The 26,159-nt window shown below is 39.8% G+C and overlaps 2 protein-coding genes across 10 annotated transcripts in view; one reads left to right on the top strand and one right to left on the bottom strand.

Moving 5' to 3' along the window:
• The window catches only part of LOC125475004, a 67,872-nt gene that overhangs the window by 36,013 nt on the left and 5,700 nt on the right, over positions 1-26,159 (bottom strand). The window lies entirely within an intron of this gene.
• On the top strand, positions 1,066-3,747 carry LOC125475003 (fruit protein pKIWI502-like). Of its 7 annotated transcripts, none has more exons than XR_007256353.1 (7): positions 1,066-1,225; positions 1,348-1,431; positions 1,805-1,951; positions 2,057-2,154; positions 2,248-3,015; positions 3,128-3,187; positions 3,274-3,747. XR_007256353.1 is itself a non-coding variant. In XM_048579315.1 (4 exons), exons 1-4 carry the CDS (start codon positions 2,012-2,014, stop codon positions 3,512-3,514), a joined length of 381 nt encoding a protein of 126 aa, XP_048435272.1. In that variant the 5' UTR covers positions 1,958-2,011; the 3' UTR covers positions 3,515-3,747. The 7 variants fall into 7 exon arrangements, 1 of the variants encoding a protein (XP_048435272.1); XR_007256354.1 differs by having other exon boundaries at positions 3,128-3,347; positions 3,439-3,747; XR_007256356.1 differs by having other exon boundaries at positions 2,248-2,335; positions 3,128-3,747.

Raw genomic sequence — 26,159 nt, 5'->3', positions numbered from 1 at the left:
TTGACTTGAGTATTGAGTGAAGATCTTTATAGAAATTAAGAAGAAAATCAATCAAAGCGAATTTATACATTTTATACATTTTAGAAATAATTATAAAATGCACTACTAAAGTTTAGAAATGCTAATAATCTTCTCACTTATTTTTTCAGTTCAACTCTCTCATTTCTTTTAATGTCAAGTGTGCTCTAGTGGCATTCAAAGCTCTATTTTAATTATGTTAAAATATTTGTCAATAAGAAAATAATTAACCCCTTATTGCGTGCTAGTAGAATAAACTTGACATAAGTAAAAGTGAAAATGTTGAATATGAAAGTAAGTAAGAAGGTTATTAACATTCTCTTGAAGTTCTGGAAATAATTTCCCTAAATGGATATGACCTTTCAATCTTTATGTATTAATCAAAAAAGTGTTAAAAATATTGACCATTCAAACTACTAATGTGTATAATTTCGTAGGCTTTCGTGAATCGTTTATGTAGCATGTGTGGAGCTTACGTTTTTTATTTGAGGATACTAATATTGTGAGAAAATTAGAACGTTTTATCGCCTTATTGGAAAGTAAAACAACACTACAAATTGTATATGCAATTGAATAATACCAATTTTTTAGCCTAAATTTACAAATTATATAATGTGTGACCATTAAAAAATAAACACGTTAATCAATACATAAGTAATAACTTAATTATCAATAATCACGTCCTATGATTACAAAAATTTAGTTTAAAAGCTGATCTTCCTAAATTACCCTTTGCAATTAGTTCTAGGGGTGTGAGATCCACACACCCATTTTACTTCTCACACACCTTTTGAATTTTCGAACGTCGGATTGGATTAATTGAAGAAGATCAACGGACAGAAATTATCAAAACGTGTGTGAGAAATAAAATAAAATGTGTGGATAGAAATTATCAAAACGAACGACGTGAAATTAAGCGTCGCTTTGCGTTCCCACCGACTGGGCCTATTGGGCAATTTTCGAAGCGGTCCACCGAGAAATTTTTTTATAGCCGTTAGAAAGAAAGAGCTCCCTTACATTTAGACCGACGGCTCAGATTCACTCAATTCAAACTTCAATGCAATCAAAACACTATCCTCACAAATCCCTCCGGTCCTATAAACAAACGGTCTCCTCTCTCTCTAGCTCTCAGAGATCTTCGCCTAAAACTCACAACCCTCTCTCTCTCTAGAACTCGCATTCTTGCAGTGACTCGATTCCATGGAAGGTACTCTCCTGACTGTCCTCTCTCTCTCTCTCTCCCCAATTATTTCTTGTTTTTGATTTAATTTCTTGTTAAATCGTTGAGCGAGCGGCGTAATAATAGCGAATTTTTCCGCTTTAATTCAGATCAAGCGGTGGAAATGTTCCCCAAAAACTGGAAAGACTTCGTTGCGAGTCAGGACTCCAAGCCCTCTTCGACCTCTGAAGCAGGTTCTTTTTGTTTTATTTTATTCAATTTCCCCACTTTTTAATTTTTTGAATTACAAGAAAGTGTTGAATTTGAGGTTCGGATTCGATTATTACTGCTTCTTCTAGTTTTAATTTTGTTTTCCCGTCCAAGAAAATGTAGAATCGGGAAATTTTCTGATTCAATTTCAACCCTCTTTTTCTTGAGTTAAAACTTAAAACCCGATTACAATACAGTTGGACGGTGACGTGAGCAAAGGTGGGTAATTTCAGAAATTCTTAGTTTTTTAATCTTTAATTTTCTGAAAGAAACTGGGAAACTTTTCAACTAAACTGTTACATTGTGAATTTCAAGTGAGTAGTTGAAGTCAGGCTCTGATTATGTTATTATTTTCAGAATGTACTCCAGATATTGCTACCAAACCCGTCGAGTGAGATTCTGATTATATTATTGGTGAGAGTAGCACGCCGAACGGAACTCAACAAGGTTCTCCATGTCAGACGGTCCTTCCAGTTTTCCAGATGATCTCAACTGGCGTATCAGGTATGTATAAACCACGAATTTCTGTTTGTTTATTTTGTTTTCATTTCCCCAATTCAATTTATGACTTTGATTACTTCGCCTTCGTGTTCCTGTAATGTCTTACAGGATAGATTTAAGGACTGGGAGTCTTCAGGTGTTGAGATTGTGCCGGTATTATCACAACCCCATGGCGGTTGGACAGGACAAAGTGGTTATATGTGCAGGTAGACCTTCACCCCATCCGCTCTAAGTTTCATTCAAAGTGGTTCCGCTTCTGAAGTACAGAATTAATGCTTTCTGTGGTTATACATTTTCAGGCTGCTTTTTCCAGAGCCAAGCAAATTTATAATCCTCTCTCCACACTCCACAGCTGCTGTGTTATGCGGGCAGAAGCAGATGACTGAGGTATCCTTACTGTTCTCGTTCACATTTCTCAGTTTGCTTTTGTTACATTTGTCGTTATATTTCAAGTATGCGTGTACTTGTTTATTTGACTATCCGGTTCGTATGAGATCATGTGGCGACTGGTAATGAAAACTTATATTCAGCTGAATGTCGATGTACAAGTTTGGTTATGGCCGAATCCCTTTTGTAATTTTGCATGTTCAAAGTCGAACATGGGATTGAAGATGGATATTATTCTTTGAATATATAACTTTGAAATTGGACAAATACCTTTTCTTGAGTCTTGATCTGCGCCATACCACTGCCTTGTTTACTAGTTTAACTCACAGTTTAGGTGTAAATAATTTGTTGCAACATCACCTAATATCGTCTTCACCCCGGGCCCATTTTTTTGGCCTCTAGGGTTCCTCATCAATAAGAATTTTGCTCTACGGTTATTCTAAGTGTAAGTAGTTGTAGACATCAAAATTTCGGTGAAATGAATGTTGAGAATTTTTCATGTTTACAGTAGTAAATATATCCGAAAATGCCGCACGCTTTAATGGTCTTGGACCAAGCCATTTTTCTTAAGGAAGCAAAGCTGCAAGGCGCATGTTGGAGGGAATGTTTCTTCATTAGATGATGTTGAGGTCATTGTCTATTTATGGACGTACATGACACCCTGTTTTTGTGTGAAAAAAGTGACATATTCATATACTTGCATGATACGTGTAAACAAAGAAAAAGAAATATGAGCGTCGTGCTTGTCCACAATCTAACTTTATATCATCTGATTTGACTATCAAAATTCAGGTAATTCTTTAATCCAGCATTGTGTTTTGTTAACGTCGCTTTGAGGAAAAGCTCAGAATGGTGATTGGAAGCATTTGTATTTTCTTTCTGTTTTGAATATTTCGACAAATTCACTAAACGTTTTTGGTTTTGTTCTCATGCTTTAGGATTTGAAGAGAAGTCAAGCTCATTACAAATTCCTTTCCGGACCCTGCAGTTCTAAACACCATTCAGCTGCTAAGTGAGCCTTTTGTTTTAATTACTCACAATTATTTTCTAACTTTCCTTCTCTTTTTAATTGTAATTTGTTGTTTCTGGATATACAAATGCAGAAGCTTCATCGGAATTGCCCTGGTATGCCTTCTGAATACTCACTTTATAACTGCTGCTTGTTGTGACTATGCTTAGAAACATGCATAGGAGTTAACTGCTAGATAAACATGATTATGAATGATCTTAGAGACTTAGCAATTCAATGATAGGCTAGGAACCCATAGCTGCTTGTCTGCTTTGACTATCCTCTGCGTGAAATTTGATTGCATTGAACTGCTTAAATTTTTTGCAATATGATAGTCTTAGAACTCCTGTGGTTGATGTGAATGAATGAATTGTTGCTGGATGCAGGATCCAGTTTTTCTTTATTTGCCTTGCACATCTTAGATGAAATAGGGCCGCATTTTTTCTTTATTTGCCTTGCACGTCTTGGATGAAAGAGGGCCGCCTTGTATGACCTGATTGCAACCTGCAAAAGGCCGAAGTTTTCCAATCAATAACCTGTTAACCTGTTTTTATCAACACAGTTTTTCACAATAGAAGTTTCTCCAAGCAAAAATTTGCTTTGAAAAGATAAGAATTTTATCCAACAAAACAAATGCTTTTTCGAATTAAAAACACACTTAGGCAAACAAGAATTTTATTGCAAGCAAGGATTTTAACTAGAATTATTGAAAGAAAGCAACAAAATGTATTTTTGTTGGATTTTTTCAAGTTAATGTCTATAGTTGATGTGAGAATTATACGCACACAAATTAAACCCTCTTTTTATCAATTGTAGTGAAGAATGTAAGTAGGGATCGTTCTGGACCGGGGATTAGGAGGGATTGTTAATCACTTGGAATTGACTCAAAAACGTAGAAACACAATATAAAACACTTTACTAGACTCAAAGAATGCAAAACTAAACTTTAAAACACCAAAACAACCCAAAAGACTCAAAACAGCACCAAAACACTCAAAACTGCCTTAAAAACACAATCTGGGCAGTTTTGAACACTAGACACAACTTTAAACGAAAATTGGTTTTAACTTGACCTAAGACACTTAAAAACACAAACTAACTTGATTTCTAACTAATTTGACACTCTAAGTAAAGGGGGATTTTGATTTTGACGAATTTGAAAACAAAACTTAAAACTTTGTAAAACGAACAGATTTTAAACGAATTTGGATTTAATGAATGGATGGGAAGCTAGCTAAGGGGTTCATCTCCACACATGTTATACTTGCACACAAAACGATTTCTAATTGCTTTTCAATAAACCATGAATTCTCAACGCCCCAGATTAACCGTGAATTGCACTAATTAACCCTCAGATTTTCCTAACGTTATTGAATTGGATGATTGCATACGACAAACGAAGCACTTGTTACTATGATTGCATGAAACTTATGCCAAGAATTTACTTAACGCGATTGAGATCATCAACCTTTACTACTTGTGAATATAATTCCATAACGATTAGGTGAAATTTCCTTATATCCTAGCATCCAATTTATGCATGATAATTAAGCGTGCACTCTCAACCAACACACACAAATCAATGTAATTCACATAGATAAGTAAATTGAATTCACAACTTATGAAACGCAATTAGAAGTAATCAAGTCATATTGCAAGCATAAACATGTGTTTCAAATCCCCCCTAGCCAAGAGGGGTTTAGTTCCTCATACGCACAAAACAAAGAGAATTGAAATTAAACATTGAATTCAAAGGAAAAGAAACACCTAGAAATTCCAGCGACGTGAACTTGAATTGCAGGAACTTCCGAGCTTCCTTCTCCTCCTCCTTGGTGTGGCAAGGGTCTAGGGACAGGTTTTAGGGCCTTAGGTGTATGGATGTATGGTTATGGAGGGATGTAGTAGTGTTTAGGGGAAGGGGATGGTGCGGCAAAGGTCTAAAACTAGGGAGAAAGCTGTTTGGTGGCTGCGGCAAGGGTGTGGAGAGGTTTGGACGAATTTATGGAGTGAATGAAGGTGTATGAGAGGTGGTGATCTGATCTAGGGGTTAACATGAGTATATATAGGCACTAAAAACCCTAGGGTAATCAGATATGGACTTGAATAACCCAAATCAACTAGGAAATAGGCTTAGAAATCAGAAATAGAGAGGGATAATGCTTCCTAGGTGCGGCAGGTATGGGATAAGGTGATAAGGTTTCTAGAATGCCTTGCAAGGCAAGGGAAATCAGATTTCTAGAAGGGTTTGGGCGCCACCTTTGTAGGAGATAAGATAAGGTTCCTAAAATCATGCTTTAAGTGCCAAATTTGTAGGGAAAAAGGGATAAGGGTGCGGCAAAGCTTAGGGATAATGTTTAGGGCTTCTAGAAAGCCCTAAAACTAAGGGGAATTAGATAAAACCCACGGCAAGGATAGGATATGGTGTCCTAAATGGATAAGGTGCCCTAAATGGATAAGGACTCCTCATTGTACTTGGAAACTTTGCCTATTAGGATTAGGAAACCTTGTCTTCATCATTCCTTCTTCATCTTGGACTCCTTTTCCTTCTTGGACTTGGAAAACTTCTTTGTTGCTTCTCTTGAAACCATTTGGATTTTGACTTTCCTACTTCAAGTAGGAAACCTTGTTTGAGTAGGAATCTTCATTCTTCAAATCTTCATTTTTGTCCATCCTCTTGGCTCCAAGCATATGATGTCCATTCCAAGCTCTAATTTGCTCCAAGCATATGATGTCCATTACTAGCTTAAAAGACTATTACTAAGGAAAAACACTATAAATGCACAAGAACAAGCTAAACTAAGGTGCATAAATATGCTCCTATCAATAGTTAGACGTAGTAGAAGTCTGATGGTCAACTCACTAGTTTATTCAGAGTCATTGACTCGTGTGCAACATCGTATGATGACTCCCAAGTATGGTTTCAGCTTGTGATCATTCACTTTGAATGTGTTGCCACTTTACTCATTAATAATGTCAATAACCCCATGAGGATAAGCCTCTTAGTAACCCAACGTTGCTCGTTCCAGCCGGATTTCAACTTCTCTGGAAACAACTTAAACCTTGAATTAAACAACAACACTTTTTGCCCTGGTTGAAACTCTTTTATAAATTTGATTGTCATGAAACCCCTCAGTTTTCTCCTTGTAGATCGGAGCACTTTCAATATGCCTCATTACGAATTTTGTCTAGCTTGTTGAATTGCAATTTACGCTTATCACTAGCAGAATTTGTTTTGGCCCAAAGCTGTTTCAAATATACTATGGGCTGCTTGGTGACCCTGGGTCATTCAGCAAGGATGGTTGAGTCGTATCACAAGAAGGAATAGTTTGGATAAGCGAAGGGGATGTGGAAGTCTTAGGGCAATTACGACTCTCGACCAACAATGAATAAGCCCTCACAAAGTCCTAATGGGGGTAGGATTTGTCGAAGCAGAGTTGGAACGGAATAAGAAGTCCCAATCCAAATATGATTTTGACTCGATCTCAAGAAAGATTCGGTATTATAAATACAAGACATTATGCAACAATTGAATGACCTCCAATTCAACACACAACTGCCCAGTGCAAAACCTCTCAAACATCTTGAGATTTTTTATTTTCTTTTTCCCGCCGAAACATCTTCAATTTGGATAAACAGCACTGTGAAGGTAACCGATGAACACCTTCAATTTGGATAAACAGCATTGTTGCCATAGAATCAGCCGACCGAGGAGCACCTTCAATTTGGATAAACAACACTGCGTCGAGGCCGACTGGTTACCTATCCAAGTCTCGGTCAAGAAGGGTTTTCGAATCCTTATTGGCAGAGGTCATCTTATTAGCCTTCTCGGCGAAGTAAGGTGTTACGAGTTACGACATTCGGCCTACTGGACGCCGAGTGATTTTATGACTGGATACTCACCAATGAGTTTCAGAGTTCAACATTCTGACGGCCGAACCACATTCACCATCAAGACATACATCACCTTTGAATACTTGTGTCCGTACAGTCTGGTGTCGATTCGACGTTTTTATGCTCTTACCAATATAATCACTATGATCGAATCCGACATCGACGATTTATGAACTTAGCAGAACTAGCAGCCTTGTCTTTAGGCTCGAGAATCCAAAGGTCGAGATTTGTTCCTTCCTCGGCCGTAGTCGTAAGATAAAGAAGTCAGCAACGCGCTTAACGCAACATCAACAAATTTTACTTCTCGACCAAGCTCGGCCGTCAAGTTGGCACGCCCCGCATTCAACCGAATGACGTAGTTAGCTTATTAGTTACTTGATCTATGCGCTACGTAGGCTTTGTAATTTTTAGGGTCAAATTTTGGCACACCCAGTGGGACATTGTGCTAGACCTTCGGAGTTCATGACTATTGAGACATGGTCCGTAAAGAAGAAAACAATCATGGGATAGTCAACAACTGACTTACTAATGCAAGGCCCTGGGCAAGATTTGTCTCAGGTACAAAATCCGATCATTGTTGCGCCACCCGAGGATACAAGTGCAACACGCCAAGAGAAGGAAATTTGTCTCGGCAGACAGCCTCGCAACCCAGAAATTCCCAACCAAACGGTAGGCATTTTCATTGAAGGAATAGTGGAAGATTGTGACGAAGATGGTGGGAAGGGTTCTGATCCGCCAACTAGGTCATTTCTTCGAAGACGACTTGATGAACAATATCGACAGGTCGAGCAGTCGATTGGCCAGAAAATGAATGATTTACTAGACGCAATACACAGACCAGCTTCGAAGATGGCCACGTCGACCAACCTCGGCAGCCTTCTTTTACGAATGTTCCATTATAAGTCGAGAAAGGATCCGCTCGGCTACAACCAATTGACTTAGAGAAAAGAGGTGGATCAAGCAGTAGATCTAACGGACCTAACCAGGGAGTAGAAGCAGTATCCGTCAATATGACCAAGGTCCAAAGAATGATCGACTCGGCCTTAAAAAAAGGGCCGAAGTTCTCAAAATTCATCCACCCGTACCTGGCTTATATGGAAAAGTTTGAATACCTTAAGGCCAAAAAATTGAAGGGCAAAACATATTGCAAGTACCATAATTCAAACAAGCACGCTACCAATAATTGCATTGTGTTCTGGGACGCGATTCAAATTGGATCGAGAAGGGTAAGTTAAAATTCCCGGAGAAACATATGGCAGTCGACGTCAATCCATTCCCCTCACAACAATTGGTATGGTGGATGATCATCTCCCTAAAAACAAAGGACGTCAATCCATTCTGCCTTGTATGACCTGATTGCAACCTGCAAAAGGCCGAAGTTTTCCAATCAATAACTTGTTAACCTGTTTTTATCACCATAGTTTTTCACAATAGAAGTTTCTCCAAGCAAAAATTTGCTTTGAAAAGATAAGAATTTTATCCAACAAAACAAATGCTTTTTCGAATTAAAAACACACTTAGGCAAACAAGAATTTTATTGCAAGCAAGGATTTTCAACTAGTATTATTGAAAGAAAGCAAAACTGAAAGCAAAATGTATTTTTGTTGGATTTTTTCAAGTTAATGTCTATAGTTAGACGTAGTAGAAGTCCGATGGTCAACTTACTCTGGAAACAACTTAAACCTTGAATTAAACAACACCACTTTTTGCCATGGTTGAAACTCTTATAAATTTGATTGTCATGAAACCCCTTAGTTTTCTCCTTGTAGATCGGAGCACTTTCAACATGCCTCATTACGAATTTTGTCTAGCTTGTTGAATTGCAATTTACGTTTATCACTAACAGAATCTGTTTAGGCCCAAAATAATATTGGTGGGCCGAGTTTAGGTTCATGCTCGGCCCAAAGCTGTTTCAAATATACTATGGGCTGCTTGGTGACCCCGGGTCATTCAGTAAGGATGGTCGAGTCTTATCACAAGAAGGAATAGTTCGGATAAGTGAAGGGGTTGTGGAAGTCCTAGGGCAATTAGAATTCTCGACTAACAATGAATAAAGCCTCAAAAAAGGGTGAGTACAAAGTCCTAATGAGGGTAGGATTTGTCGAAGCAGAGTTGGAACAGAATAAGAAGTCCCAATCCAGATATGATTTTGACTTGATCTTAAGAAGGATTCAGTAATATAAATACAAGACATTATGCAACAATTCAATGACCTCCAATTCAACACACAACTGCCCTGCGCAAAATCTCTCAAACATCTTGAGATTTTTTATTTTCTTTTTCCCGCCGACACATCTTCCGTTTGGATAAACAGCACTGTTGCCATAGAATCAGCCGACCGAGGAGCACCTTCAATTTGGATAAACAGCACTGCGTTGAGGCCGACTAGTGACCTATCCAAGTCTCGATCGAGAAAAGTTTTCGAATCCTTATTGGCAAAGGTCATCTTGTTAGCCTTTTCGGCGAAGTAAGATGTTACGAGTTACGACATTCGGCGTACTGGACGCCGAGTGATTTTATGATAGGTAATACATTCACCATTCACCATACAAGTGAGTTTCAGAATTCAGCATTCTGACGGCCGAACCACATTCACCATCAAGACATACATCATCTTTGAATACTTGTGTCCGCACAGTCTAGTGTCGATTTGACGTGCTTATACTCTTACGAATATAATCACTGTGACCGAATCTGGCATCGACGATTTGTGAACTTAGCAGAACTAGCAACCTTGTCTTTAGGCTCGAGAATCCAAAGACCAAGATTTGTTCCTTCCTCAGCCGCAGTAGCAAGATAAAGAAGTCAGCAACGTGCTTAACGCAACATTAACAAATTTTACTCATCGGCCAAGCTCGACCATCGAGTTGGCACGCCCCGCATTCAACCGAATGACGTAGTTAGCTTATTAGTTACTTGGCTTGTGCGCCACGTAGGCTTTGTAATTTTTGTGGGACATTGTGCTAGACCTTCAAAGTTCATGACTATTTCGACACGGTCCGTAAAGAAGAAAACAATCATGGGAAAGTCAACAACTGACTTACCAGTGCAAGGCCCTGGGCAAGATTTGTCTCAGGTACAAAATCCGATCATTGTTGCACCACCTGAGGATACAAGTGCGACACGCCGAGAGAAGGAAATTTGTCTCGGCGGAAAACCTCGCAACCTAGAAATTCCCAACCAAACGGCAGGCATTTTTGTTGAAGGAATAGTGGAAGATTGCGACGAAGATGGTGGGGAGGGTTCTGATCCGCCAACTAGGTTGTTTCTTCGAAGACGACTTGATGAACAATATCGATAGGTCAAGCACTCGATTGGCCAGAAAATGAATGATTTACTAGACGCAATACACAGACCAGACTCGGCAGCCTTCTTTTACGAATGTTCCCTTATAAGCCGAGAAAGGATCCACTCGGCTACAACCAATTGACTTAGAGAAAAGACGCAGATCAAGCAGTAGATCTAACGGAGCTGACCAAGGAGTAGAAGCAGCATCCGTCAATATGACCGAGGTCCAAAGAATGATCGACCCGGCCTTAAAAAAAAGGGCCGAAGTTCTCAAAATTCATCCACCCGTACCCGGCTTATGTGGAAAAGTTCGAATACCCTAAAAGCTTCAAGATCCCCGACTTCAGTCTGTTTGCCGGAGAATCGCCCTTATCCTCTTTAGAACATGTGGCTCGGTTCATGGTGCAATGTGGGGACATCAATAATGACTTCCATAAACTACATCTATTCAACTTTTCACTGACAGGGTCAACTTTTTGCTTCGTACATTAATCTCCCACCAAACTCTGTCTAGAGTTGGGAAAAATTGGTCCAGAAATTCCATGAACAATTCTATCACCCAGGGATGGAAAAGTCTATTTCATCGCTGGTTAGGACGGCTCAAGCTTCAGACGAATCATCGATGGAATACTTAACAAGGTACGTGGAATACAAAAAGAAATTTTTGGGGGAACATATTCGAGATATGTACGAACTTGCTCAACACGTTGAGCAGTATGATTATTTGCTCCGAGAGGAAAAAATATCAAAGCCCCCATCCCGGGGAACACTATACAAGAATCCCACAGTCAGCTACGCATTGGCCGAAAGCGAGGACCCCCAGTATGCCAGTGTGGATGTTGTTGAAATAGTGATAAATAAACCATACGTTTGCAAGTTATTAGCTCAAGTAAGTCCCAAAGATGCCAAGACCTGCTTGGTCGCCGAGGAGATGAGTAAAGCATCGAAAGTTTACACTTTCGATATCACCAAAGCCGATGCAATTTTTGACCAGTTGTTGGTAGCAAAGATCATCAAACTTCGACCTCCAACATCTCTAAGGCCGAAGAATTGAAGGGCAAAATATATTGCAAGTACCATAATTCAAACAAGCATGCTACCAATAATTGCGTTGTGTTCTGGGACACGATTCAAAATTGGATCGAGAAGGGTAAGTTAAAATTCCCGGAGAAACATATGGCGGTCGACGTCAATCCATTACCCTCAACGACAATTGGTATGGTGGATGCTCATGTCCCTAAAACCAAAGGAAAAAGAAAGGTCGAATTCGTCCTAGTGCAGCATGTCCGTAAGCAAAATAGTCAACCAAAATTAAAGAATTTCTTAGAGATCCTACAAGATCCATTCTTTCTTTTTTCTTTGACAGATGGTTAGAACTTCTTCAAGGTCCGAAAGTTCGCTTATGGAGACTAGCTTCTACAGCTAGCCCTTGGACTTGATAACTTGGAGGACCATCAAAACAGTAAAAAAAGAGTTCTTGGCTAGAGTAAAGGAATGAGCACCTGGGGAAGCAGGTGATCGAAGTTGCCACAAAGACACTTCAGGCAATCGAGATACAGAAAGTTATCTTCAATCGTCGCCTGGCAAATAGCGTAAATCAAACTTCACTTCTAAGGCTATGTGGAGTTTTACAATAAGGTGGAGAAACCATCATTATGACTATGATTTGGATGTCGAGGATGAAGATGATAACTCTGAGCAAGACGAGGAGGAAAAAAGATAAGAGTTAAAGAAACCATCATCGAGTTTGCCACTCCCAAAGTCTCGGAGCGTGTCACCAAGTGAGTAGTTGAGCCCTCTAGTGACCCTCCTACCGAGCGAAGTCTTATTCTTCGGTCTCACCAGTTGGGTGTTGTTGCCAATCAAGTGGCCTAATAACTCCATACTTAGCAGTCACAGTTTCTTTGGCCGTTGACTCTGTAGCAGCAGTCAATCAGTCCAGACCAGCCGTAGACTCTTTGGTTGTTGGCCTAACAATCACAACTGCAGTCGACTTAAGCAGACTAATCCCCTCAACATAATTTTTGTGCTTTTAATTTTTAAGAGTTTTGTGGCAAAACGAAAAACTTTAAGTTTGTAATAAATTTTTCTTTTTGTTGAACAAGGCCTTTTAGGGGTCATTTTAAATATTTTTATGAAGTGTGTTTTCCTTTATCCTTTAAGTGGTTTGGGTGTTTTATAGGACGTGGATTATTCTTAGTCATGACAATGATGATTGGTTTAAATTTCTAAGAAATTAGTGGTCAGGCAGATGTGTGTGTGCAAGCTTTTTAGTGTAAGGGGGAGCAATATGGAACGTTTGTTTTTTCAACAAACTTCTTTCTCTTTTTATACTAAGTAGAAACAAACTCTCCATGTCGAACCATTTACACCCATAGAGAGTTCAGGTAAGGACTCTATTTACAATCAGTAGTTTTGATGTTCCTACCGCTTTGATACGGCTCGACCAACGTGATGCCTCTACACCATTTAACTAGTATATGATAAAAATGCAACTTCTTTCAAGGCAATCGTTCTTCCAAAAAAACTCACTCATTTTCCTTTGAGTAGCCTTAACGACTGGTTGTGGGTCTCTATACCATTTTTCGTTATGATATTCTACCATCTTTTCTCTGTTTTCTCAACCTGCTTACCTCTAGGTTCTAGTGCTTGCTGCCTCTAGATCCTCATCTTGTTTAGTTGTTTGGCTCGGGAATAACTAGTTGGCTTATGGAGCAAATCCTTAAAGGTCTGGGGAGGGAGGAATTCCGAGTCAAATAAACGTAAAAATTACCTTTATCACATGTTATGCATCTGGTATACTTTTTGTTGAATTTGGATATATAATTGCTCAGGAATTCATCCAGACCCTGTTTCACGAAGGCAAGGTCAGTCCGTGTGTACTGCCTCTTAAGATGATCATATAGGTGTCTAGGAAAACTTATCTCAATCTCGAGAAATTTGTATGGACTATAGGGCTATTTGCTTAACCCAAGCCTAGCAGCATCTCCCCTGATGATAGTAAAAAATAGCCTGCATTTGGTAGTGTTGTTTTCTCAACCCTTGGTAGCATATATGAACCCATTGAGATGGTCATACACATCAGTAAGCCCTTCGTAGCTTCGCATCTTAAGCACTCAAGTGTTCTTGCTCGTCGGCTTGTCGATAGGTCATTGGAGAATGGAAGTGACTCTTTATCTTTAGAATAATCAAGGCTCTTTGGTTTGAGCGATTGTTTAATATCTCCAAGCATCCCACACGCTTTTAATTCTTTACCCATAACTTCTCTTAGGATGTTTCTTAGATCGAGGGGGCCAATCGAAGTTCCCGTCGAGCCTCCCAGCTCTTGCTCGACGACTTACGCCCCTTTGTCCCAAGCGTCCTCCTATTCTCTGAGCTTCTTGTTGACATCCTAGGGAAAGGATGAGCTTTTCCCTTAAATGTGTTGTCGATTTTCTTGTTAGTTTTGTTGATTTGTTCTATGAGGTCGTCATGCTTTTTCTGAAGTAAGGTGTTTTGCGTGTGGAGAAGGTTCCCCACCCCATTTATCTCTCCGACACCAGCAAGTATGTCATTCATCTTTTCCTCATAGGAGGCAAGCCTGGTCATCTCTTCTCGTCTTCTTCTTCGACGTGTTGGCTCTAGACTGCTGGTCATCTTGCTTGGTGGTATACAAACTATGGAGCAAATATAGATAGGTAGAAAACACAACCAAATCGTATGTGTTTCCCAAAGACAGTGACAAAGCTTCAACTTGCTCGTTGCCTTGTGTGTATTGCAAAGTAAAAGTGAGGTGGCAAATGCCGAATTCCTTGTACCAGTCCGTAACTTTAGAGCTGGTGAACTGCAGTCCATTATCTATAAGTATTGAAATTTTGGATTGACAATTGTTCTTCTAAAGAAAGGATTGAACACTCAAAATTGTAAGGTTAATAAACTTAATTAAATCTCTCGTGGTGGGCTTAAGATATGGAATGAAACGAAATAGACTTGAAGATATAAGCGATTCGCTCCTCAAAATTTGGTTACATCCATTGTATTGCACATAATGTCACTTTAAGACTAAATAACGCTCGACTCCTACTCGTCTAACCCCGATATTGGATGAGGTCATAATATCTTTATATAGGCTTCTTAATCTTGGAGCTTCTCAAATTGACATTTAATGCGCCAACAAGTTGTACGAACTCACTAACGTCTTTCCACGGCTAAGCTATCGTCAATGAAATGACGTTTTTGTAACCAGGGTAGGTGAGCCGAGCTTCCCACTTGGACCTTGGTTACACTGCCCCTGCATAGTCCAAATGGCATGATGCGAGATTTATACGCACACAAATTAAACCCTCTTTTTATCAATTGTAGTGAAGAATGTAAGTAGGGATCGTTCTGGACCGGGGATTAGGAGGGATTGTTAATCACTTGGATTTGACTCAAAAACGTAGAAACACAATATAAAACACTATACTAGACTCAAAGAATGCAAAACTAAACTTTAAAACACAAAAACAAACCAAAAGACTCAAAACAGCCCCAAAACACTCAAAACTGCCTTAAAACACACAATCTGGGCAGTTTTGAACACTAGACACAACTTTGGACGAAAATTGGTTTTAACTTGACCTAAGACACTTAAAAACACAAACTAAATTGATTTCTAACTAATTTGACACTCTAAGTAAAGGGGGATTTGATTTGGACGAATTTGAAAACAAAACTTAAAACTTTGTAAAACGAACAGATTTTAAAACGAATTTGGATTTAATGAATGAGATGGAGGCTAGCTAAGGGGTTCATCTCCACACATGTTATACTTGCACACAAAACGATTTCTAATTGCTTTTCAATAAACCATGAATTCTCAACGCCCCAGATTAACCGTGAATTGCACTAATTAACCCTCAGATTTTCCTAACGTTATTGAATTGGATGATTGCATACGACAACCCAAAACATTCCCCACAAGTCCCCTACATGATTGCATAATAGAGATACAAGCAAGAATCATTAAGTTCTATGAAAACCATAAGCATTGACGAAGCACTTGTTACTATGATTGCATGAAACTTATGCCAAGAATTTACTTAACGCGATTGAGATCATCAACCTTTACTACTTGTGAATATAATTCCATAACGATTAGGTGAAATTTCCTTATATCCTAGCATCCAATTTATGCATGAAAATTAAGCGTGCACTCTCAACCAACACACACAAATCAATGTAATTCACATAGATAAGTAAATTGAATTCACAACTTATGAAACGCAATTAGAAGTAATCAAATCATATTGCAAGCATAAACATGTGTTTCGAATCCCCCCCTAGCCAAGGGGGGGTTTAGTTCCTCATACGCACAAAACAAAGAGAATTGAATTTAAACATTGAAATCAAAGGAAAAGAAACACCTAGAAATTCCAGCGACGCGAACTTGAATTGCATGAACTTCCGAGCTTCCTTCTCCTCCTCCTTGGTGCGGCAAGGGTCTAGGGACAGGTTTTAGGGCCTTAGGTGTATGGATGGATGGTTATGGAGGGATGTAGTAGTGTTTAGGGGAAGGGGATGGTGCGGCTAAGGCCTAAAACTAAGGAAAGGGGTGTTTGGTGGCTGCGGCAAGTGTGTGGAGATGTTTTGACGAATTTATGGAATGAATGAATGTGTATGAGAGGTCGTCCTCTGATCTAGGGGTTAATATGAATATATATAGGCACTTAAAACCCTAGGGTAATCAGATATGGACTTGAATAACCCAAATCAACTAGGAAATAGGCTTAGAAATCAGAAATAGAGAGGGATAATGCTTCCTAGGTGCGGCAGGTATGGGATAAGGTGATAAGGTTTCTAGAATGCCTTGCAAGGCAAGGGAAATCAGATTTCTAGAAGGGTTTGGGCGCCACCTTTGTAGGAGATAAGATAAGGTTCCTAAAATCATGCTTTAAGTGCCAAATTTGTAGGGAAAAAGAGATAAGGGTGCAGCACCTTCTTAGGGATAATGTTTAGGGCTTCTAGAAAGCCTAAAACTAAGGGGAATTGGATAAAACGTGGCAAGGATAGGATAGGGTGTCCTAAATGGATAAGGTGCCCTAAATGGATAAGGACTCCTCATTGTACTTGGAAACTTTGCCTATTAGGATTAGGAAACCTTGTCTTCATCATTCCTTCTTCATCTTGGACTCCTTTTCCTTCTTGGACTTGGAAAACTTCTTTGTTGCTTCTCTTGAAACCATTTGGATTTTGACTTTCCTACTTCAAGTAGGAAACCTTGTTTGAGTAGGAATCTTCATTCTTCTAGGAATCCTAATTCAACTAGGGAACCCATTTCCATTAGGGGCTTTCCTCCTTCAACTAGGAAACCTTGCTCAAGTAGGAAACATCATCTTCAAGTCTTCAATTTCGTCCATCCTCTTGGCTCCAAGCATATGATGTCCATTCCAAGCTCTAATTTGCTCCAAAAGGCTCCAAAATGCATCCTTTTGCATACTTTGCCCTTAAAACCTGAAAATACATAAAACTAGCTTAAAATACTACTTTACTAAGGAAAAACACTTTAAATGCACAAGAACAAGCTAAACTAAGGTGCATAAATATGCTCCTATCAAATTCCCCCACACTTAGCTTTTGCTAGTCCTCGAGCAAAACAAAATGAAACAAAGTAAGTAAACGAAGTAAAACGAGTAAAACACAACCTACACCTTCCAACAATCGCCTCAGGGATTTCCAATGCACATGACATGTTAAAAATCATTATTCCCACAGATTTTAGCCATCTTTACGCTTAAGCATTTACTTAATCATAGTCACTACTCATTAGTTCACAAATAACCAATTAAAACATGATTTTGAATGTAGTAACATGCCTTAGAGAATTTCCTCAATTCCTTACTAGATATGCACTCAATTTTCACACTCAATATTTTCACACAGATTTTCTGACTACACACCCTATACTAGTTATATGTGAGAAGATAGATGTAAATATGAAAACGAATGCTCACATATATGTATGACAAAGAAAGCACTTTTCGGAGTTAAATAGCATGTTTATCAATATGATCTCATGAATGGAATGCTACTACTTAGATGCGAGAACCAGTGACACCATATGCTCGTACCAATTTTAAACTCCACAAATTGAAACACATAACACTCAAGATTAAAGTCAAGGGTTGTAACGGGGCTTGGGGTATTGGCTAACAAAGAAGGGTAAAGGATAAACAAAAGTTCTTTAAAGCAATAGTAAGCAAAGTAATGAATTTGACACTTAAACTCTCTTCAAATGGCCGAAATCAATTAGTACACACAAGGGAAGATTCATGCAACATTTAGGGTCAAATTCACTCTTTTGGACCCTTCCTTCAACAACCAACACTTGTGAGTTCATTCTCACTTATTTTTCAACTCTTTTTCTTTCTTTTCAACACTTTTCTATTTTCTTTTGATTTTTCTACGAATTTCTCTTCTTTTCTTCTTTTTTTTCTTTTCTTTTCTTTCTTTTTCCGTGCCCTATCATCTTCCCCCACACTCGTTTCCTGCCATATATTGACCAAAGGAGTTCACCCTACGTCGTGCTTTACTATCCTTTAAGAACAAAGGTATGGAAAGTCCTAATCTAAGCTAGGTGAGGATAATGTGGCTAACAATGAAAATAGGCTAAATAAGGCTCAAAGGGGTTTAAACCTACAAAAACACATGCATGGACTGATGGCTTTTTGGCTATGGTGGTAACTACTAACTTCATCTTGAATATGTGTTATGCAATTCAATAACATGTTTTGAATGAAATTGGCATGAGTTCTAGTATTTGGAACTAAATGATGAAACGCCTTCTAAGTAGTAACCAAGCAAAGAATAATGAGATCATGCAACGACTTTAGAAAACAAGAATGCACAGATTTGAACTCTCCAAATAAACGTTTAGGCTCAAGTCTCACAAGGTTGTAGCATTTGTTTGAGTTCCTTCCTTCAAGCATGTTACAAAAACTATTTTTTTCTTTTTGATTACATGTGAAGCCATAAGTTATAACCACAACTAAGCATAAACAAAGAGTAAATCAAACTTCCATCCATGTTAATCATTCTCTTTAACAGTCATGCAATTACAAACCGAATCCTCATCATTGTGTTGGAAGGTACCCTAAGACACACAAAAACAACTCTTTTTGGGTTTTCAAAACAATTTTTTCAATTTTTATGGGTTTTTCGGATTTTTAAGTCAACACACTCTAAAACACTCTAAAACAGCCTAAAAACACCTAAAAACAGCAAGAAACAACATTTGAAATTATGGGTGACAAAACCCTACGAATTTGCATCAAAACACTTTGGTTACCCCCCCACACTTAAATCAAACATTGTCCTCAATGTTTCAAGCATAGACTCACACAAATAACAAACAAACAAACAAAACAACATCTAACAACCTAACATGGCAGAAACAAAATCAACAACAAAGAGAAGAGTTTAGGAACGCAAATCTGGAATTGGAGTGCTTTCTCGGTCTTCCTTTGTTGAATGCATGGGTTGCCTCCCAAGTAGCGCTTGCTTTAACGTCGTACAGCCGGACGAAGATCTCCTTCACTCCTTGCTAGGGCCCACGGCATGCAAGGGAAGCTCTTCCACGGCATGCTCCACAAAGGTGTCATAATAGGGCTTCAAACGATGCCCGTTCACCTTGAATTCGTGTCCTGTTTTCAAGCTTTGGATTTGGACTGCACCATGAACAAAAACATTAGTAATAACAAATGGTCCAATCCACTTAGAACGTAACTTACCGGGAAACAAACGTAAACGGGAATTGAACAATAGCACTTTCTGCCCAATTGAGAATGATTTCCCACGGATCATGTTGTCATGGAAAGCTTTGGTCTTTTGCTTGTAAATGCTTGCATTATCGTACGCCTCGTGCCTTATCTCATCAAGCTCATTTAATTGCAATCTCCTTTGACTTCCCGCTTCGTCGAGGTTCATGTTAAACTTCTTGACGGCCCAAAGTGCTTTGTGCTCCAATTCAACGGGAAGATGGCACGCCTTGCCATAGACAAGTCGAAAGGGGGACATCCCAATGGGGGTTTTGTACGCCGTACGATACGCCCAAAGTGCATCATCTAACCGTAAGCTCCAATCCTTCCTTGTTGGCCCAACGGTCTTCTCAAGTATTTGCTTGATCTCTCGGTTGGAAACCTCAGCTTGGCCATTTGTTTGAGGATGGTAAGGTGTAGAAACCTTATGGGTGACATGGTATTTCCTCAATAACGCTTCAATGGTCCGATTGCAAAAGTGTGACCCTCCATCACTAATGATCACTCGTGGCATGCCAAACCTTGCAAAAATGTTAGTTCTAATAAAATCTGCAACCACTTTAGAATCATTAGTCCGGGTGGCTTTTGCTTCCACCCACTTCGACACATAATCAACCGCAAGCAAAATATACGTAAAACCATATGATGATGGAAAGGGACCCATAAAGTCAATACCCCAAACATCAAAAATTTCAACATTTAGGATAGAAACCTGCGGCATTTGGTCCCTTGCACTAATACCACCTATTCTTTGACATTTATCACATGTTAAGCAAAATGTTCTAGCATCCTTAAAAACACTAGGCCAATAAAATCCACATTGTAACACTTTGAGGGCCGTGCGTTGTGTGCCAAAGTGCCCTCCACATGCATATGTATGACAAAAACTCAAAATTGAATGACATTCAGAATCATGCACACAACGACGTATAATCTGATCAGGACAAAATTTCCATAAGTATGGATCATCCCACACATAAAACCGTGCATCATGCCTAAGTTTATCACGTTGGTGTCTAGTGAACTCACTTGGAATTCGTTTTGACACCAAAAAATTAACAATATCGGCATACCAAGGTGCACTAACCTTAATGGACAGCAATTGTTCATCGGGGAATGTCTCGGCAATGGGTAGGGCCTCTTCATTGTGCACCATTCGGCTTAGGTGATCAGCCACCACGTTTTCACTTCCCTTCTTGTCCCGAATCTCTATGTCGAACTCTTGAAGTAGCAACATCCACCGAATTAGTCGTGGCTTGGCCTCCTTTTTAGTGAACAAGTACTTCAGAGCTGCATGATCAGTGAAAACAATTACTTTAGTACCAATTAGATATGATCGAAATTTATCTAAAGCAAAGACAACGGCAAGAAGTTCTTTTTCCGTAGTGGAGTAGTTCAACTGGGCATCGTTCAACGTCCGTGAGGCATAATAGATGACATGCGGCCTCTTGTCCTTTCTTTGTCCCAAAACAGCCCCTAAAGCATAATCGGACGCATCACACATAAGCTCGAACGGGAGGCTCCAATCCGGGGGAACAATAATGGGTGCCGTGGTCAACAACTCCTTGAGTTGGTTGAATGATGCCGTGCATTCCTTGGTGAATTCAAACGTCACGTCTTTTTGTAGGAGACGGCAAAGAGGTTGTGCAACCTTCGAGAAATCCTTGATAAACCTACGATAGAAACCTGCATGGCCAAGAAAAGAACGAACCTCTCTAACCGAAGTTGGAGAGGGTAAGTGACGTACAAGATCTATTTTCGACTTATCAACCTCAATACCGTTTTCAGAGACTATATGACCTAAAACTATGCCTTGTTTAACCATGAAATGACATTTTTCCCAATTAAGAACAAGGTTAGTTTCAACGCAACGTTTTAAGATTAAACTAAGATTATGCAAACAACCATCAAAAGAATCACCAAACACGCTAAAATCATCCATAAACACTTCAATGATTTTCTCAACATAATCAGAAAATATGCTCATCATGCATCGTTGAAATGTAGCAGGTGCATTACATAAACCAAAAGGCATGCGACGATATGCAAAAGTACCGAAGGGGCATGTAAAAGTAGTTTTTTCTTGATCTTCGGGTGTTATGACAATTTGATTATAACCAGAATAACCATCGAGAAAACAATAGAAAGCATAACCGGCTAACCTCTCAAGCATTTGGTCGATGAATGGCAATGGGAAGTGATCCTTCCTTGTTGCGGCGTTTAGCTTTCTATAATCGATGCACACCCTCCAACCGGTTTGAATGCGTTGAGGAACAAGTTCATTTTCGGCATTTGCAACCACAGTCACCCCAGATTTCTTCGGAACGCATTGAACAGGTGAGACCCACTTACTATCCGAGATTGGATAGATTACTCCACAATCCAAGAGCTTGATTACCTCCTTCTTCACAACTTCCATCATCGGAGGGTTGAGACGGCGTTGAGCCTCTCGGGACGTTTTAGACCCCTCCTCTAGAAGTATGCGATGCATGCATGTAGTGGGGCTAATTCCCTTGATGTCGGCCAAGGTCCATCCAATTGCCGTTTTGTACTCCTTAAGCACTCGCACCAATTTGCTCTCTTCTTGTGCCGTGAGTGAGGATGAAATAATGACGGGCAACGTGTCATCCTCGCCCAAGAAAACGTACTTCAAATGACTAGGCAATGGCTTAAGTTCAAGTGTAGGTGGCTGCACAACTGAGGGAAGCATTTTATTAGCCGAAACTGAACTTAAAATAGGGTCCGAATACTTACCCGATTGTGTTGGCAATGACTCGAGGGCAGCCACCATCTCAATGACCTCATCATTAGGGGGCACGGCAAAAGAATGATCATGCATGCCGTGGGTTCCCATGGTTGTGGCTTCCATGTTTTGCTTGTCCATGCCTTGTGCAATGACCAATTCAAGTGCATCGTTGTTCAATTTGTCAAAATAGTCCTGCGACAAAGAGTCAATTACATCAATAGCAAAACATGAATGATTCTCACTAGGGTACTTCATAGAATCAGAAAGATTAAAATTAATAACTTCCCCATCAAATTCCATCGTCAACGTGCCATTATAGACGTCAATCTTTGTCCGAGCAGTTTTCATGAATGGCCTTCCGAGGAGGATGGGCAATGAAGGGGCATGGTCTGATTCATCCATCTCAAGTATGTAGAAGTCCGCCGGGAAGATCAAATGATTAACCTGCACTAACACATCTTCCAAAACTCCCTTTGGATAGGCATTAGATCTATCGGCTAATTGTATAATCACACCATCGTTTTTCAACGCTCCTAGGTTCATAGATGCATAAATTGAATATGGCATGACATTTATAGATGCACCTAGGTCTAACATGGCAGATTCAAACCTAGAATTACCAATAACACACGGAATTGTAAAACTACCCGGATCTTTGCATTTTGGGGGCAGCTTGCGTTGTAAGATGGCTGAGACGTTTTCACCTACTTTGACCACCTCCTTGGTCGAAATCCTCCTCCTATTGGTGCAAAGTTCCTTCAAGAATTTGGCGTACCTCGGGACTTGCTTGATTGCATCCAAAAGGGGGATATTGACTTGAACTTTCCGAAACGTCTCCAAAATGTCCTTTTCCGCTTCTTCTTTCTTTGTTTGCTTAAACCTACTAGGAAAAGGAACATTCGCAGGAAAATCATTAGTATGAACCGAATTTGACACGTTTTTACCTTTATTGGATGAATTGGACAACTTGGGGTCACTTGGAACATGCGGCCCATTTGGTTCCACCTTGGCCGTGAGTGGCCTTTGCTCCTCCTCTTCAATTCTCAACTCGTCCTCCTCATTGGAACGTGATTTGGATGGGTTGAGGTCAGATCCGACTTGCTTTCCACTTCGCAAATGCATCGCTTTTGCAGATTCGAATCCGCCTTTCGGATTGACCACCGTTGAACTTGGCAACTTTCCTTGCTCACGAAATTGCCCCATAAACTCGGCAATTTGTCCCACTTGTTTCTCTAAGTTGTCCACCCTCTTCTCTTGCATTTGCCTCTCTTTGTTTTGATTTTGGACTTCCTGCGTCAAAGTAGTAAGTAATTGAAAAATCTTATCATTATCACTTGAATTACCTACATTGCTTTGGGCAGGTTGTGCTTGGGCTTGTGGTGGTGCCAACGGCTTTTGATAGAAACCCGGGGGTTGTTGCCTAAATCCGCTTTGTTGTTGACCTTGTTGGGGGTCTCGCCATTTGAAATTCGGATGATCACGCCAACCGGGATTGTAAGTATTAGAAAACGGATCACCACGTGATTGGTATTGGTTGCCATATCCCACGGCATTGAGTGTCTCCCACCCTCCATTCTCGATCAATTGTGGGCACGTGTCCGTAGGGTGTCCTTGCATGGAGCATACGCCACAAGAAGCTACGGTTTTGACTTTTGGACCTTCCACCACCTGAGAAAGCAACGTAGTAAGGTTAGCCATTTGATTTTGAAGTTCGGTTATGGCACTTACCTCATTAACTTGGTGTTGCCGTGGGGTACTCCTCTGTCCAACGCCTTCGTATTGTTGAGCGTTCAATGCTCGATTAGCAATCAAAGTCTTTGCAGCAGTGGGGGTCTTGTCCACCAAGGCTCCTCCCGCTGAGGCATCTAGCATTTGACGTTCAATAGGTAGAAGTCCCTCGTAGAAGTATTGTAGAAGTAGTTCCTCCTTCATTTGATGCTGTGGACATGAAGCAACAAGAGATTTAAAACGTTCATAATAAGTAGGAAAGGATTCACCTTCATCTTGTTGGATTCCACTTATCCTTTTTCGTAGGAGGATGACTCGAGAAGTTGGGAAAAACTTCTCCAAGAAAGCCCGTTTCATGCTCTCCCATGATGTGACCGTTCCGGGTGCCAATTCGTACAACCAATCTTTCGCTTTCTCTTGGAGAGAAAAGGGAAAGGCCTTCATCTTCAAGATGCTCTCATCCACGTTCACCGGAGTCATGCTTGAGCAAACGACTTCAAACTCCTTCAAGTGCTTGTTCGGATCTTCCATGGATAGCCCATGGTACTTTGGAATGTGATGTAACAGGCTTGACTTCAATTCGAACTCGGCAGTCTTGTCTTGAGCCGCCCTTGGGTATTGAATGCACAAGGGTGCGGCATTGGCCAATCCCGAAGCGGAAAGCTCCTTGATTGTTCGGTTGTCCGCTGCCATGTCTTCCACTTCTTCTTCAAATTCAGAAACGGACTCGGAACTTGCACTTGATTCACTAGGTTCCGGGTTCTTCCTCTTACGTCTCAACTCACGCTCAAAATCGTCGTCAAAGTCTAAAATATGTTCGTGAACCGGATTAGAACTCCGAGTCATAAACAAGTACCTAAAACAAGAAACAAAATAACATAAGAATCTGATCTAAAATAAAACAAACGAAAATAAACAATCCAAGGGATTAGCAAAGTTGCTAATCCCCGGCAACGGCGCCAAAATTTGATGCGAGATTTATACGCACACAAATTAAACCCTCTTTTTATCAATTGTAGTGAAGAATGTAAGTAGGGATCGTTCTGGACCGGGGATTAGGAGGGATTGTTAATCACTTGGATTTGACTCAAAAACGTAGAAACACAATATAAAACACTATACTAGACTCAAAGAATGCAAAACTAAACTTTAAAACACAAAAACAAACCAAAAGACTCAAAACAGCCCCAAAACACTCAAAACTGCCTTAAAAACACAATCTGGGCAGTTTTGAACACTAGACACAACTTTGGACGAAAATTGGTTTTAACTTGACCTAAGACACTTAAAAACACAAACTAAATTGATTTCTAACTAATTTGACACTCTAAGTAAAGGGGGATTTTGATTTTGACGAATTTGAAAACAAAACTTAAAACTTTGTAAAACGAACAGATTTTAAAACGAATTTGGATTTAATGAATGAGATGGAGGCTAGCTAAGGGGTTCATCTCCACACATGTTATACTTGCACACAAAACGATTTCTAATTGCTTTTCAATAAACCATGAATTCTCAACGCCCCAGATTAACCGTGAATTGCACTAATTAACCCTCAGATTTTCCTAACGTTATTGAATTGGATGATTGCATACGACAACCCAAAACATTCCCCACAAGTCCCCTACATGATTGCATAATAGAGATACAAGCAAGAATCATTAAGTTCTATGAAAACCATAAGCATTGACGAAGCACTTGTTACTATGATTGCATGAAACTTATGCCAAGAATTTACTTAACGCGATTGAGATCATCAACCTTTACTACTTGTGAATATAATTCCATAACGATTAGGTGAAATTTCCTTATATCCTAGCATCCAATTTATGCATGAAAATTAAGCGTGCACTCTCAACCAACACACACAAATCAATGTAATTCACATAGATAAGTAAATTGAATTCACAACTTATGAAACGCAATTAGAAGTAATCAAATCATATTGCAAGCATAAACATGTGTTTCGAATCCCCCCCTAGCCAAGGGGGGGTTTAGTTCCTCATACGCACAAAACAAAGAGAATTGAATTTAAACATTGAAATCAAAGGAAAAGAAACACCTAGAAATTCCAGCGACGCGAACTTGAATTGCATGAACTTCCGAGCTTCCTTCTCCTCCTCCTTGGTGCGGCAAGGGTCTAGGGACAGGTTTTAGGGCCTTAGGTGTATGGATGGATGGTTATGGAGGGATGTAGTAGTGTTTAGGGGAAGGGGATGGTGCGGCTAAGGCCTAAAACTAAGGAAAGGGGTGTTTGGTGGCTGCGGCAAGTGTGTGGAGATGTTTTGACGAATTTATGGAATGAATGAATGTGTATGAGAGGTCGTCCTCTGATCTAGGGGTTAATATGAATATATATAGGCACTTAAAACCCTAGGGTAATCAGAT

This window comes from the organism of the source record quoted next, unplaced genomic scaffold, assembly GCF_019419815.1.
Source record: "Pyrus x bretschneideri cultivar Hongxiangsu unplaced genomic scaffold, Pyrus_bretschneideri_v1 Contig13, whole genome shotgun sequence".
NCBI lineage: Eukaryota > Viridiplantae > Streptophyta > Magnoliopsida > Rosales > Rosaceae > Pyrus > Pyrus x bretschneideri.
This window is presented reverse-complemented; position numbering and strand designations above follow the sequence as displayed.

What these genes read in the sequence shown, in the direction of transcription:
- LOC125475003 (XM_048579315.1), top strand. Translation starts at nt 2,012, where the DNA reads ATGACTTTGATTACTTCGCCTTCGTGTTCCTGTAATGTCTTACAGGAT. An exon ending in GGCAGAAGCAGATGACTGAG is followed by an intron (nt 2,336 to 3,273) that starts GTATCCTTACTG and finishes CTCATGCTTTAG; the next exon opens with GATTTGAAGAGAAGTCAAGC. An exon ending in AAACACCATTCAGCTGCTAA is followed by an intron (nt 3,348 to 3,438) that starts GTGAGCCTTTTG and finishes ATACAAATGCAG; the next exon opens with AAGCTTCATCGGAATTGCCC.